This window comes from Nomascus leucogenys, chromosome 9 (assembly GCF_006542625.1).
Source record: "Nomascus leucogenys isolate Asia chromosome 9, Asia_NLE_v1, whole genome shotgun sequence".
Taxonomy (NCBI): Eukaryota; Metazoa; Chordata; class Mammalia; order Primates; family Hylobatidae; genus Nomascus; species Nomascus leucogenys.
The window spans coordinates 39,278,911-39,294,541 of NC_044389.1; the positions used below are offsets into that span (position 1 = coordinate 39,278,911).

At 33.0% G+C, this 15,631-nt stretch overlaps 1 protein-coding gene across 2 annotated transcripts in view; it reads left to right on the top strand.

Annotated features, from left to right (window-relative positions):
* Window positions 1-5,297: 5,297 nt before the first annotated feature.
* The window catches only part of TECRL (trans-2,3-enoyl-CoA reductase like), a 148,223-nt gene continuing 137,889 nt past the window's right edge, over window positions 5,298-15,631 (top strand). Inside the window, exon 1 of one of the 2 annotated variants that reach the window (XM_030818425.1) lies at window positions 5,298-5,641. In XM_030818425.1, coding sequence (XP_030674285.1) covers window positions 5,408-5,641 — 234 coding nt within the window. In that variant the 5' untranslated portion in view covers window positions 5,298-5,407. The remainder of the gene's footprint in view (window positions 5,642-15,631) is intronic. The other variant, XM_003268415.4, reaches the window with a different exon arrangement.

A 15,631-nucleotide genomic window follows, 5' to 3' on the forward strand; every position in this document is an offset into this window, starting at 1 on the left:
TACTAGACCACTGAATGGTGAAATATGAAGTCTTAAAGGTCATTATTATCAGTGTTTCGAAGGCAGAGAATTTTTTAATTGCAGTGGCTGTGCAATAACCAGATATTCCAATGGGCAGCATATACTTACAGATTTAGTAGGCCACAACCATTCTCCAAATATAAGTGCAGTGAGTGTTTCAAAGAATGCAGAAGTAAAAATTCAGGCAAAAAATACAACAAATCTTCCCTGCCAAATTATTTAATATCATATAACCTTTTCCTCTTCACATATAGCACCAATTTACTATGCTATGTATTCCATCTTTGCCTAATTCTCAATACTGGGGGGATATATATTGTGTAAAGATATTTAGATCATTCTAATTTGTTTTATGCATTTTTTTGCAAATTTGATTTCATGAACGTGTATTATCACAACATTGTGTTAGTGTTGTCAAATACAGAAAGTCCTTGAAATTTCCTCAGTAAATTAAGAGGTGTCACTTTTGTATATCTGCATTTGCACACAATAAAATTTCTCAAGATCTTAGCTCTTTAAGCAACTGCACCCGTCACAGTTTTTGATCAATCTTATAAGAACAATTAGGTAGTCCATTATGGTACTTTAAATTACTGCAGTTAAAAGCTAAAAAAATTGGTGAACAAAATTGCCAACTACAGTGCTATGTGTTTACACATTTTACTTTTTGACCTATTTATTTATGAATATGGTTCATCTGCTCATACTTTATAGTGATGTGACAGTTCTTAGTATACGAGTGTCTATACTTGCAAAAATATGCATGTCATTATTTCCTAATTTATTATGTAAAGTGGTCCATGAAGTATTCTTTCATATTTTTAATGTTTCTGAAGTAAATCTATTTAAACATATAAATAAACATTTTATAGAATTTTTAAATACTTTTTTTCAGAATTATATTTTTGGGATTTTGATCTTCCAGGACTTTGATTTACAGAGTTTTAAACTGTAGGAATTTTTATCTTTTGGGATTTCAGCATCCAGGGTCATGGCATTCAAGATTGTGTCTTTGGGGATCAAGGCCCAAACCTATTAAAACAGTTTGCCTATTAGTATACTTATTACTATTAAATGTATTACAACCATTTAAATTTTGAAAGAGAAAGCACAGAAATAATTTTAATGTTTGAGCAGGGTGATGGGGAGAAGAAAGACACATAAATCTGATTTGAAAAACATAGATCTGTTTATATATATAATCTGTTCATATATATATAAAGCCTTCTGTTTTCAAAAAAATTCCGTTTATATGAATTTTCTTATTAGATTCCATAAAAGTCCTATAAGATTCATAATGTTATAAAAATGTGTCAGTTAATAGAAATCTTGAGGTCATATAACTCTTTAATTAGAAGAAAGAGCTTCTTGAATCCATACAATTTCCAGTAAATGATGCCATTTTCTATATGTATATTTCTTACCTATGTGTTTGCCTACATCTAACAATAATGTAGCTTGATGTATACAGTATTTTGAAAATCTACTCATTACATAAATTCCTGAATTCCAATTCTTTTTATCCAATATGTAACATTTTTGCATGAATACTAACACAAAATAATACAGGGCAAGTGGTTTGCCTTTAGAGTCCTATTTTGTTTTCACTTTCACCAGCCCATCCCCAGGTTCAGTGTCTTCCAACATATATTTGGGTAGCATTTAGCATAGATTAAAAACACAATTTTTATTGTGAGGTCCTCGAAGAGAAACCACAGACTGGAAGTTTGTATTTGTAACACATATATCTGATGAAGGAGCTATATCTATAATGTACTAAGAACTCTTAAAACTCAAAAATAAGAAAACAAATTAATTACAAAATGGACAAAAGATGTGAACGAACACCTCACCAAAGAAGATATACAATTATCAAATATGCATATTAAAGTATATTCAGTATCACATATCATTATGAAATAAGACAAAGAGATGCCACAGAACATCAGTTAGATATGGCTAAAACCCAAAACACTGACAGTACCAAATGCTGGAGAGGATGTGGGTGATAGCAGCTCCCATTCATTGCTGGGTGGGATGCAAAATGATACAACCACTTTAAAAGACATTCTGGCAGTTTCTTATAAAGTTAACCATAAGCTTACCATTCATTCCCGCAATTATAGCTATTTACCAAATAAATTTAAAATTATATTCACGTAAAAACCTGCACACAAATACTTATAGCAACAACCAAGGTTTCCTTTAATAGGAAGGACAAGCAAAATATGGTACATCCATACAACTAGGTATTTTTCAGCAATTAAAAACAATTAATGAGCTGTTAAGCTATGAAAGAACATGGAGGAAGTTTAAATGTGAATTGCTAAGTGAGAGAAGCCAGTCTGAAAACATTATGTGCTACATATTCCAACTAATGACATTATGGGAAAAGCAAAACTATGAAAATGATAAAATCATCAGTGATTTCCAGGGCTTAGAGGGGCTAAGGAGGGATGAACAATTGGTAGATAGAATATTTTAGGTCACCAAAACTATTCTGTATAATATTGTCATGGTGGATACATTATGCATTTGTCACAACACAGTAAAACACAAACTGGGAAACCTAAAATAACCTAGTGAAATTAGTTAATGATAATATATCAATGTTGGTTCTTCAACTGCAAAAATTGTACTACACTATGAAAGATGTTAAATAATAATTAAAGAAACTGATGTTGGGGATGTGCGAGGGATTATTAGGAAAATCTATGCCTTATGCTCAATTTTTCTGTAAATTAAAACTGCTCTAAGCATGTTGTTAATGTTAAAAATGAGCTGAAAAGAAGTAACACCTCAAATGGAGACTAATCTGAAATGAAATGCTTTTTGTCAAAAAATATAAAAAATAGGAAGTGAATATAATGTAATTTTTTCTGTTCAGTGTTTTTAACAACTAAATGCAACTGGAATGAAGATTCCATCTTGTGACTGTGTATTTTTATTAATGTGTGTGTATTTTTATTATTTTTTAATTTTAAATATATTTTAAATTGCAATATAGTTTACCAAATGATATCCATTATCTAGTACGAGTATTAATTCAGTGTTATTTTCATTGTGATATGTTTAGCAAAAGCCATTTATTAATTTATTTATTATGTATTCAATCATTTATTTATAATGGTATGAACTGCTAGGTATACTGTTTTGTGAATTTGAACCCATTATTATTAGTACTTATTTTGTTGCTTGAATTGGCTATGAGAGCTCTTTCAAATTGGCTTCTGAATTCTTTTGACTATTTCTTTTTCTTTTTATTTTTTGAGACGGAGTCTTGCTCTGTCACCCAGGCTACAGTGGAGTGGCATGATCTTGGCTCTCAGCAACCTCCACCTCCTGAGTTCAGCCTCCCAAGTAGCTGGGTCTACAGGCGCTTGCCACCACACCCAGCTAATTTTTGTATTTTTAGTAGAGACGGGGTTTCACTATGTTGGCCAGGTTGGTCTCGAACTCCTGACCGTGTGATGTGCCCACCTTGGCCTCCCAAAGTGCTGGGATTACAGGCATGACCCACTGCACCCAGCCAACTATTCCTTTTTTTAAATAAAAAAAAAATCTGGAGAAACATTCTATGAATAGTGTTTAGGTCATTTCAATATAATGCAGTAACTTAGCACCACATCATTCTGTTACACATTCAAATTACACTTTTTGGTCATTAATTAATTTATTTAATACAGTTTATGGATCACCAGTCTATGTTAGAAACTGTTCTAAATGCTGTAAATAGGTTAGGGGATATGGTCAGAGAGATGTCATAGGGTGCTGGGTGATGCAGAACTTTGCAAACCTTTGCAAAGATCTTTGGCTTTTTTTTTTTTAACATAAAATAGAGAGCCCCTGCAGTGTGTTGAGCAGATTAAGTTACCCACTTAATAGCCAGGTCACTCCAGCTACTGGGTTAAAAATAGACTGTAGATTGACTAGTGTTGGGGTAGGAAGAGCAGTTTGGATATGCAATACAGGTGAGATTCATGCCTGCATTGTAACTGTGAACAGATTGTGTAGTGGATCTCTGATGGATTAGATGTGAGGTGTGGGAGAAATGGAGAAGTTAAAGATGATTCCAAGTTCGAAGTGCTGAACAACTAGATGATAAAGTTGCATAATGTGTGCCCGCACATGTGTGTAAAAACAGACACATATCCCTATCATTTATATTTTTGAAAATATAAAATATTGAGTGTAATGTAATATAAAATATTAAGTGTGAACATACTAACTGAAGAGTGTAAATTGAATCTCTAGGGCATAATGTATAATAAAACTAAAAATGAATACATTATTTTAGTTGTTTATAAAAGTAAAGATTAGCCTCAGGGAGATAACCGGTTTCCTCCCCTATATATTTTGTGTCATTTTATTTTTATGTTTTCATTGAAAATCACATTCCAGAATATTTTCCTTTAATATCATTTTGAATCAGTGATAATATATTTTGGATTTTTTTTTCAGTTGTTTCTTCATCAGATTTACATATCTCAGAGGACTAGGAGTTTTTCTAAAAGCTCTTTTCCAGGATGTTTTTCAGATTTCATTTTTCATTCTGAGGCTATCTGTATTTTCCATAACATAGTGTTATAGAAAATGTGATGCTTACTACAGATTTTGTATATCAGTTCAACAGATTTCCAAAGACATACAATGTTAAAATAATGTTTACTTCTTTTTCCCCAAGTTACAAAATTGTTCTCTATCAAATTCTAATCTCATAGTTTGCTATCTTTTCAATGTTTATATGAAGTGAAGAATTCATCATTTTTTATTGTGTAACAGTTATTTTAAGTTAGTTGGGATTTATAATTAGTACTGACAAAAATAAATTTTTCATTTTAGAATGCTTTAAATGCACATGCACATATAACATATTTATATATAAAACATATATAAACATATATATGCCACTTCTCTTTATCTTAGACAGCATTTTTTAAATGTTACATAGTAATGTACTAGGACTTTTAAAAATTTAACTTTAAGATAGCACTTTGCTAATGTTAAATACATCTCAATGCAAATGTGCGTGTGTGTTTGAAGATTAGCGCATCCAGAACTCAGAGATAATGAAAATGTTCTGTCTATTCTTGCTTTGGAATTTCAGATAAGAGTAGTCATATTACAAAGCAGAGATAAAAGGAGAAAGCAAGAAATCATTCAATTGCTGGTAAAGTAATACTCTTCACAGCCAATCACAATAGCGTGTTATATATAGAAATAAGATCAGTCATTGTTTTCAAGCCTGCTAAATAAAACTGAACTCTTGGAATGGCATACCATTTGACCTTTCGAAGGTTCTCTAAGCAGTATTTAACTGATGCAAAAGGAACATACTTGCAATTGTCTACTTTTGACATGACAGACCCTCCTCTTAGTTCACACAATGTTCAAAAGGCACAAGTCCCTCGCTTCAGAACGCAAGAGAGCATTACTTTCCCAAAGAGCTACACGGTTCATACTGAAGGATGATATGAGAAATTTTCACTTTTTGTCAAAACTTGTACTCTCAGCGGGGCCTCTAAAACCAATTCCAGCAGTCAAACATTCAAAAACGACTCACTTTGAGATTGAAATACTTGATGCTCAAACAAGGAAACAGATATGTATTCTGGATAAGGTGAGTTTATTTATTTATTTATTTATTTGTTTGTTTGTTTGTTTGTTTTTTGTTTAAGTGTTTCTTCTCTGCCCCAAATATTATTGATTGCTTGATTAAATTCTAACACGACTGTTCTGAAATACATTTCTGACTTCTACCTTAATTTTGTGGTGAACAGGGTGCATACTCTATACATTGTTTTAATAGAAGATGTTCAATGCATCTCTCGTACTCAATTTAAATTAATTAAATGGTAGATACTAATGCGGTTCTGTCATTGGTCTGTGAATTTTATGCTGTCATTGACCATTGTCCACAGGTAAAATTACAAATGCTCAACCTATTTTCCTACATGTAAAATGTCTCCAGGTTTTTGTCTTCGTGTACTTCATTGTATATACAAATTATCATAGAGTTTGATTAGTTTCTATAGAAAATAGTAAGCAAAAGCCACAGTAGTTGTTAGAAGTAACATGTAATATGTCTGAAAAAATTTAATCATTTAAGCATTATTTTGAATTGATTTTATTATTTTTCTTAAAAAGTGACTACCTCACTTTTTATGAAAGTTTACTTGCTTCAAAAACACTATATAAGTTCATGAAAATAATGTTTTGAAATGTTACTCATCCAAATCCATATTCACAGATGTCGCATTAAGGAATGAGAAAATATACTCTTCTTAGGTTAGAAAACTAAATTATAAATATATGTTTATATTTTAGATAAACATATGCATAAGTAATATTCCAAGCATTTTCAGTTTTTAATAAATTTGAAAAGTACTATTAATTTAACTTAATATAAGAAAGGCATATTTGTACAGGTAATAAAATAGAGCTTGATTTTGTTTTACAAAAATGTTGAATACGTTTTTGTTGCTGTGTTCTAAAAATAAAATGCACTCACTCATTCCATTTTTCCATGTTCTAGCTAGGTCTTTAGAAAAAAGGAAAAAAGAAACTGTTTAGTCCTCTCTTTAATAATTGCCAAGTACATAATATATAATTTCTTATTCAGTAATTATAACACTATGAGCAGTTTATAAATTGAGTTATATTAACTTTAATTCATAGATGGAAAAGAAAGATTAAGACCTTTTATAAGTGCACACAGGTCATCAATTGAACTTAAAAGATCTAAAACCATTTCCGTACAGTTTTAAATCATATGCTTTTTCTATAGTTCTACTGAGGCCATATATAAGCGGTGAATATATATCATATAAAATAGAATTTTGATATATTAGTTTCAGGACTTCTATAATTTACTTTTATTTTAGTATCAAGGTGAAGTTTTGAGATTTTTAAATATCATACAAAATATTTAATATTCAAATATATTACACAAATATTTAATATTTAAATATCATAATAAAAATAAAAAAATAAAATTACTCTTCAGAAGTTGCTAATGTTTACAATATTCCACTATGAAAAACACAAATCTTACAAGAAAAAACACAGTTAAATTCAAGGACACAATGCAACAAATGGAATGAAAATCAAATAAGACAAGGATTTCCAAAGACTATGATTCTAAAATGATACTGGTTATTGTGTCCTTTCTGACATGTGTGTAGACCCTGACAGGCAATCCACCTTAAAGTAATGAAAAACTAATGATGTTTAAATGTTCTTTTACCTAATTACACACACACACACGCACACACACACACACACACATGCCGATGAGTTCCTAATTATTTGCCTCATACATTTAAATTTTTTCTTATTCATATTTTATTTGAAGGTAAGACAGGGATTTTTATATTTTTAGGTGTTAATTAAATTGTGAAAAAAACATTTAGAAGAAATGACATTTAAGTATTCATTATTTAGAGATAAGAATTTTGCAATTTTGCATGGGAATCTCATGTTTGAACTATGAGAGTCCTGACATTTGCATCTCAAGTGGCAGATCTTTATAGAAACTTAGCAGGCTAAATAGAGGATTAACACTGGATTGCTCATAATCCTTTATTGCACAATCAGCCCTATATAATGTGCAATTTACTGCATTCAAATCTTTGACGTCTGAGTAGAACTGGATCTTGTTGTGTCTTGTTTTAGTTTGTAAATTGATAAACTTTCATAATAGTGGTGAGACACTTGAGAGAAAAAAGTCTTCTAGATTAATTTTTTTTTTTGCTTATTGATTTCTAACATTTTGAATTTTTAAACATAAAAAAGACTGATTTATTAATTATTATTATTATTCCTGATGTTATTTTTCTTAGACAAATTAACAACTTCATAGTAAGATCATATTAAGTGCCCTTCATTGTACCTGGCTCTACCCAGTGTACAAAAGAAATGTTGCTTGTAACTTAGTGCCTGTCTTTCAATACTTACTATGCTGTAAAGTGGTACAAATTACATACCATGTACTTTGGAATTAAGCATATCTGGACTCAATCCCTGTTACATCATTTGTGTCTATCAAGGATTAAGAAAGTCACTGAATTGCTCATTCCCAAGACCCTTATTTAGAATATGGGTTAATAAAATCATATCAGTAAAGTTAATAAATTTTACTTTGGAAACGTCTAGTAGAGTAGGGATAATATATGTTACATGCTTAGAATAGTGCCTTGACCATAATATGGACAAAATTATTATTATTATTTTATTTTTAATAATCATTTGGAGAGAGAAAGTAATGTACATAAAAATATAAAAATAATAAATGCTGAGCCTTTTGATAACTGGCTAAGAATTTAAATTTGACTTCTTAATATTTAATTATTCTTTGACATGATTTGTTATAATGCTTAGGATAGATATAATGTTTTTCAAATATCTTAAATGAGAAGTATTATCTTAGTAATATATGTTCTAACAGAAACTTTGTTTTATGTTTATTACTCAAACTTTAAAATGGACAAAGTATGGACTCAAAATACGCATGAGATAAACATTTTGATAAAAGTCCTGGGATGAAAGAGAATATATTTATTATGTTCTTTAACTTAATCACAAACACACACACACGCACGCGTGCACCTAACAAATAAAAAAACTTTCTCTTGCCTCTGCTGTCTTCTCTAGTTTTTGCCCATTTCTCTCATTACTTTCCTCAGGTATTCATATTGTCAGCTTTCATTTGCCTCCTCTCACTGTATCCTAGTCCCAATTCATTTGGGCATTCTCTTCCATCAGTTCTCAGAATCTGAACTTACTGAGGTCACCAGTGAGGCACGGCAAATGCTTTGCTAAACGCAGAGGTCTATTCTCACATCTTATCTTACTGGGTATATCAACAACATTTTCCACTGTTAATCGCCTCCTCCTTAACTAGCATTTGTTATTTGAGTTCCAGGAGAATATACACGTTTTTTAACCAACTTCATTGGCTTTTCCCTTTCCTTATTGCTGATTCTTCATCTGACTTATTAGGAATGGACTTTCAAGAACTGAGTCATCACAACTTCTCCTCCTCTACAATAATTTACTTTATTCAGTTCCATAATTAAAAAAAAAACTTCCTAGTGATGTCTCATAAATATATACTGTAACCTATTATTTTCCTTCGACTGTAAATCTACCTATCTATATATCGATTTAATCTATTGAGCTATCTGGATGTTTACCAGGCATATCAAACTTAATACCTCTAAAACTGACCACTTGGTCTTCTCCCAAACATCTTCCACAGAGCTACTTAAGCCAATAAGTGGTAACTACATCCTTCACATAGCTCAGGCCAAACACTTGGAGAAATCATGACTTGTCTTTTAATCTCACACTTCACATACAATCCATCTTCTTGGCAATAGCTTCAAAATACATCAACCCTTCTACTTCTAGCACTCCTGATTCTTCCCCCTGCTTGTGTCTTTATCACTTTCAATATATCCCCTACTAACAACAAGAACTAACCTGTTAAATCCTGGCAGATAATATCATTTGCTCCTCAAAACTAGTCAATGCTTTTCTTTAGGTCTTAACTGTTAACATTTCCTGGAGGCTTTTCCTGACTACTAAGAGAGCAAAGCTAGCCAACATTTTTTATTATGCTTCCTTGTTTTATTTCTTTACTAGACTTATTGCCAACTAAGCTACTATTTATTTTTCTTTCTTTCTTTAGTTCATTATTTGGCCTACCCTTAGTATATAAGCACAAAAATATCAGATTGTTTGTTTTACACACTTGTATCTTCAGCATTAATAGCAATGTTTAACACAGAAAGTGTTTAAATAATATGTGTTGAATAAGTGCACTCCTGTTCAAGAAATATGTGAATTTGACACAGCATTCATGTTCGGTAGTGATAGTTTTGAGATGGAGGAGTATAATATTTGAAAATAAAGTTTGTTATTTTCTATATCATATCAAATTATTGTTAGAATATTTGTTCATCCATTCACATAAAAAGACATTCTCTCAAACCATATGCTCAAATTCTCCCCAGCTTATCCTGAAAACAAATACATATAATTTAACTTTGTGTTAGTGTATAATTCATTAATAGACAGTTATGTTCTGCTGACAATTTTAATAAGATTTTCATAAAGCAGATGGGAATATTTATTTAGCTCAGTTCCCATGAATGATTAAAATAACTAATCTTGGATAACAAAATGGAGAGCAGATTTAAAATAACTGTTAAATACCATTTTCAAGTATTTGTTGGGACATTAAAAATATGAGATTGTAGGAAAAATAAATTTTGTAAATATAACAATGAATCATTTCCAGTTGCTGCCTGCTGTTGTCTCATTTCTTTCTTGTAAAATGTCAGAAGCTTATCTACTGATAAGTCAATGATTCAAGAGCATGCAAGAACTCTAAGAGCCTGAGCTGATAAATGGTAAATGTTTCCAATATCATCTCATTCTATTTTCTTCAATCTTTTCTCCAAGTAACCTGACCTCAAGAGCTCTCTTTCTCCTATTGTTTTTTTTGTTTTTGTTTTTTTTTTGGTAAAACTCTCAAAAGCTTTTTAAATATTTCTTATGAATAAAACAAAGCATTCAATAATTCTCTAATTCTTCTAATAGTAAAAGTAACAATTGTCCTCAGAAAACAGTAGAAATAATTATAGGATAGTAAGAGTGCATACAAATTGTACCTTTGTAACCTTAGAAATTTTGACAATTCTTAATTTTTGACTTTGCCATTTTAATACTTTACCTTGTACATGATACTTAGCATATTTATGCCTTAGTTTGTTCATCTGTAAAATGGGAATAGTATCTGCCTTAGAATGGCCACGTGGCAGTTTTCAGAATTTCATGTACATGCAAATGACAGTATCTTCTTTTTTTTTTGTCTTTCTGTTCATTTTTCCTTCTCTTTTGTTCCATCTACTCTTGTGCCTCTTCCTCACATTCCTGTCCCCCTTTTCCTCCTCCTCATGCCCCTTCATTCTTCTTTTTCCTATTTCTTATGATGTTTCATGATATAAGAATTAATCAAAAGCATATGCGAGTTGAATTCAGAAAGTCTAGTATATTAGTATAAATCTGAGAGTGTGATTTCTTTTTCCTTAGGCATGGTCTGGTATCTCTGACTTTTATTCATTTTTTATGTAACAGGAAGGCTTTCCTGGAGAAGTTATATTTATGTGTGTCCTAGATAGTTTATAAGAAGAATATAACAGGGAGATATGCCTGAGGCTAAAATAATTTACTAAGTCTGTGTGTGTGTGTGTGTGTGTCTGTGTGTGTGTGTGTGTGTGTGTGCAGGGAGGGAAGAATATTGTTTGCTTGCTTGTTTGCTAGCTTGCTTTCTTATTTTGAGTGCAGACAAGTAGACAGGAAGTTAGAAATCATCCTTTTTTTTTTTTTTCATTTTGAGTTGGAGATTCCTGTGAGATATCCAAGCAGAGTTAACCATTAGACCTTTGGCTGTGAACTCAGGAGAGTGGTCATGGTTAAATATGTTGATTTGGAAATTTAAAATGTATAGGCGATCTTTGTAGCTGTTGGATGAGAGAAGATACATTTGTAAAGAACAATGTAACGAGTAGGAAGAGAAAAGAACCAGTTACAGAGGCCTGAGAAACTTCAGCATGTGTTTTAAATAAAGAGAAGATGACAAGGGAAAACAAGGAGAATGTACCAGAGAGATAGAAACACGGGGAATGTTGCATCACAGAAACCTCAGCGAGATAATTTAAGTAAAAAGGACAAGATTAGTTGTGTCAAATATGGCTAAGAAGCACAGAGAAATGCAATAAGTATCCCTTATATTAAATGGTGTGACGTTCATTGAGTTTAACTAGCCTATTTTAGGCAGAGTGATTTAGGGAGAACTCTAATCTGGAATGGGGGATTATAAACAATGGGAGATAAGACGCGTGAGTTCACTGGAAGGCATTTCTTTTGTAGGTAGCAGATCTTTCAACAGACTTACCCTTCATTTTTCAACTTTATACGTCTCTTATGTACCCCAATTCACATTCTTGAGATTACTTTCTAGCTCTTCTCTATTACTACGTGTGTCAACATTCTATACTACTTATCAGGCTCAAAACACATTTTGTAACTTTTATGTCTTGAGTTTCAGGAAAATTTGATTCCCTTGCTTGGAGTGTGCTCCGTCACAATCTGTATAGTTCATATTCATTCCGTATTGTCCAAAAGAGATGACAACTCCTTTATGTGCCACTTAGGATCTCCTATAAGCAGATGCACTCCTCATCCCAGTAATGATTCAAATATCTATTATTACTGTATATAATCCAATAGTTAGGAATGGGCATTTGTAAGCTATCATATCATAGACATTTAAAAGAGATATTTTATGCTTGCCCAATCTAATATTTTAATCATAAAATAGTGAGGTTTATATATGATATATGAATATTTTTTTCTAATAGTTTATTTTCATTGTATTTTACAAATGTATCAGTCCATGACAAAATAGAAGTTTTAAAAAAATTTACATAGTTTGAGAAGCACCAAATTAGATGACATGGAAATATTTTTAAAACTGCCATGATTTAAACATATGAAAGTCATCTAAATGTTATTTTACAATAAAAATATCTTGGGTTCAAAAAAAAGAATAGGTCATATCCAGGCTTTTCTTGAATTTGATTCTAAAGTTTGCATTTCCCTTGGTAGGCAAGGGAAAAGTAACTCTCAAATGTTTGTTTTGTACATATAAAAAATAGCAAAAATGACTTAATTTTTTTAGACCAATGAAAAGTGAATAAATTGTTTTCTTTGGAAATTTTCTACTTAAAATAGTAAATCTGAGAAGATGAGGTAAACAAAGAAATGCTAACCATTAAAGGAATAAAATTAAGGGGAGCATATTGTGCAAATAAAAGAAAACCTATTTCCTATTAAATCAAGATTGAATGAATAAAGTTAATACTGGAAACACTTGTTTAAAAACATACATAAAGCTTAGACAACATTTCTGTCTACAGAAACTAGCAGTGAAGTGGTGACTATATCAAGAGAGACATACACATTTGAGAGAGCTATGCCTGCTTTGTTATTCAAATAGTTTAGATTACATGAAGCTTATAATGAAATGTATTTGCTAACCTTAAAATGCATGAATTTAATTGGAAAGACAGATAACACATTTAAAACAAATTACAATATAATAAATAGCATACACAAGTTCAACACAAATTATACTGAGAAGTCTAGGGAAATATTTCTTTTATGTAAAAGAAATTTAGGTATGAGTATGAGAGTCAAAGAATTGCGTAGCTGAAGATGACACTTGAAAAGATCTTAAAAAATATATAGTATAGAACATTAGCCTGGTTGAGGTCGAAAGAGCAACCCAGGAAGAAAATTTAACATACCCGAGAAAAAAGAGGCAGGTAAGTAATAAGCCAAGCCTCTTGGGCTGGTGTAATTAAGTACATGGTGTGATACTTCAAAATGGAGCAAACTGAGATTAAAATGTTACAGCTGGGACTGATGAGAAAGGGCCTGATTGCCTTGCTAGGGCATTTAGACTATTTTGTCTTTGAACAGGGTAATCATTTTTTTTTAGATCTGCCTTTCAGGAGTTAAATCTGTCACCTACATGGAATATAAAATGTGTAGTAGAAACCCTGAAGACAGTTCTGTAAAACGGAGAAGAAATCTTGAGTGAGCTTGTTCAAGACTGCCACATTTGGGAGGCAAGATAGTATTGGGATCTGCTTAGGCTTTAAGACACTCAGCCACCTCACACACTTATCCAGGTTGTGACACTGGGCAAACTTACCATGTTTTCCCTTATATTTGTTGCATTAGGCCATTCTCACATTGCTATGAAGAAATATCTGAGACTGGGTAATTTATAAAGAAAAGATGTTTAATTGGCTCACAGTTCTGCAGGCTGTACAGGAAGCCTAGTGGCATCTGCTTCTGGGGAGGCCTCAGGAAGTTTCCAATTGTTGCAGAACGCTAAGGGGGAGCAGGCACTTCACATGACCAAAGCAGGAGAAAAGAGGAAGAAAGGGGAGATGGCACACACTTTTAAACCATCAGATCCTGCAAGAACTCACTCACTATGAAAAGCACAGTACCAAGAGAATGGTACTAAACCATTCATGAGAAATCTTCTCTCATGATCCAATCACCTCCCACCAGGCCCCACCTACAACACTGGGGATTCCATTTAAACATGAGATTTGGGCAGGGACAGATTCCCAAACTATATTTTTCTGCCCTTGGTCCCTCCAAAATCTCATGCCCTTCTCACATTTCAAAATACCCTCATGCCTTCCCAATAATCCCCCAAAGTCTTAACTCATTTTAGTGTTACCTCAAAAGTCCAATGTCTGAAGTCTCTCTGAGACAAGGCAAGTCTTTTCCACCTATGAGCCTGTAAAATCAAAAACAAGTTAGTTACATCCAAGATACAATGGAGGTACAAGCATTGAGTAAACATTCCCATTCCAAAAAGGAGAAGCCCACTAAAAGAAAGTGGCTACAGGGTCCATGCAAGTCTAAAACCTAGTAGAACAATCATTAAATCTTAAAGCTCCAGAATAATCTCCTTTGATGTTGTGTCTCCCATCCAAGACACACTGGTTTGATAAAGTGAGCTCCCAAAGTCTTGGATAGCTCCACCCCTGTGACTTCGCAGGGTTCAGTCCCTGTGGCTGCTCTAACAGGCTGGTAGGTTGGCATTGATTGCCAGCAACTTTTCCAGGCAAACATTGCAAGCTGGTGGATATATCATTCTTGGGATCTGGAGGACAGTGGCCCTCTTCTCACATCAAGAGGCAGTGACCCCGTGAGGACTCTGCGTGGAGACTCCAACTTCACACTCTGCACTGCCCTAGTAGTGGTTCTCCATGATGGTTCCACCCCTGCATCAGGCTTTTGCTTGGACACCCAGGCTTTTTCATATATCCGCTGGAATCTAGGCAATGGTTCCCAAGCCTCAACTTTGGAACTTTGTGCACCTGCAGGCTTAAAACCACATGGAAACTGCCAATGCTTATGGCTTAAACTCCCTGAAGCAGCATCCCAAGCTGTACATAGGTCCCTTTGCACCATGGTTGAAGCTCCAGCAGCCAGGAGGCAAAAGCAGTGTGCTGGGTCTAGGCAAGGCAGCCGGGCTCAAAACCTGGCCCAGGAAACCATTCTGTTCTCCTAGGCCTCAGGGCTTGTGGTGGGAGGGGCTGCCTCTTAGCTATTTGAGATGCCTACCAGGCCTTTTTCTCATTGTCTTGGCTATCAGCACTTGCTTTCTTCTTAGTTACACAAATTTCTCTAGCAAGTGGTTGCTTAGTAGCCTGCTTGAATTCCTTCTCAAAAAACTGTTTTTTTTCTATGCCAGGTGGCCAGGCTACTTTTTTTTTTGCAAACATTTGTGCTCTGCTTCTCTTTTAAATATAAGTTCCAACTTCAAGTTATTCCTTTGCTACTGCCTCTGAAATTAGGCTATGAGAAGTAGCCAGTGTGCATCTTGAACACTTTGCTGCTTAGAAATTTCTTCCACAACCAGAGGTGTCCCAGGGAGAGAATACAGTCATGGGTTCTGAGTTTCTGTTTCTGGTTGGGCCAGTAAAGCCTCTTCTTCATCTCTCTTTTCTGC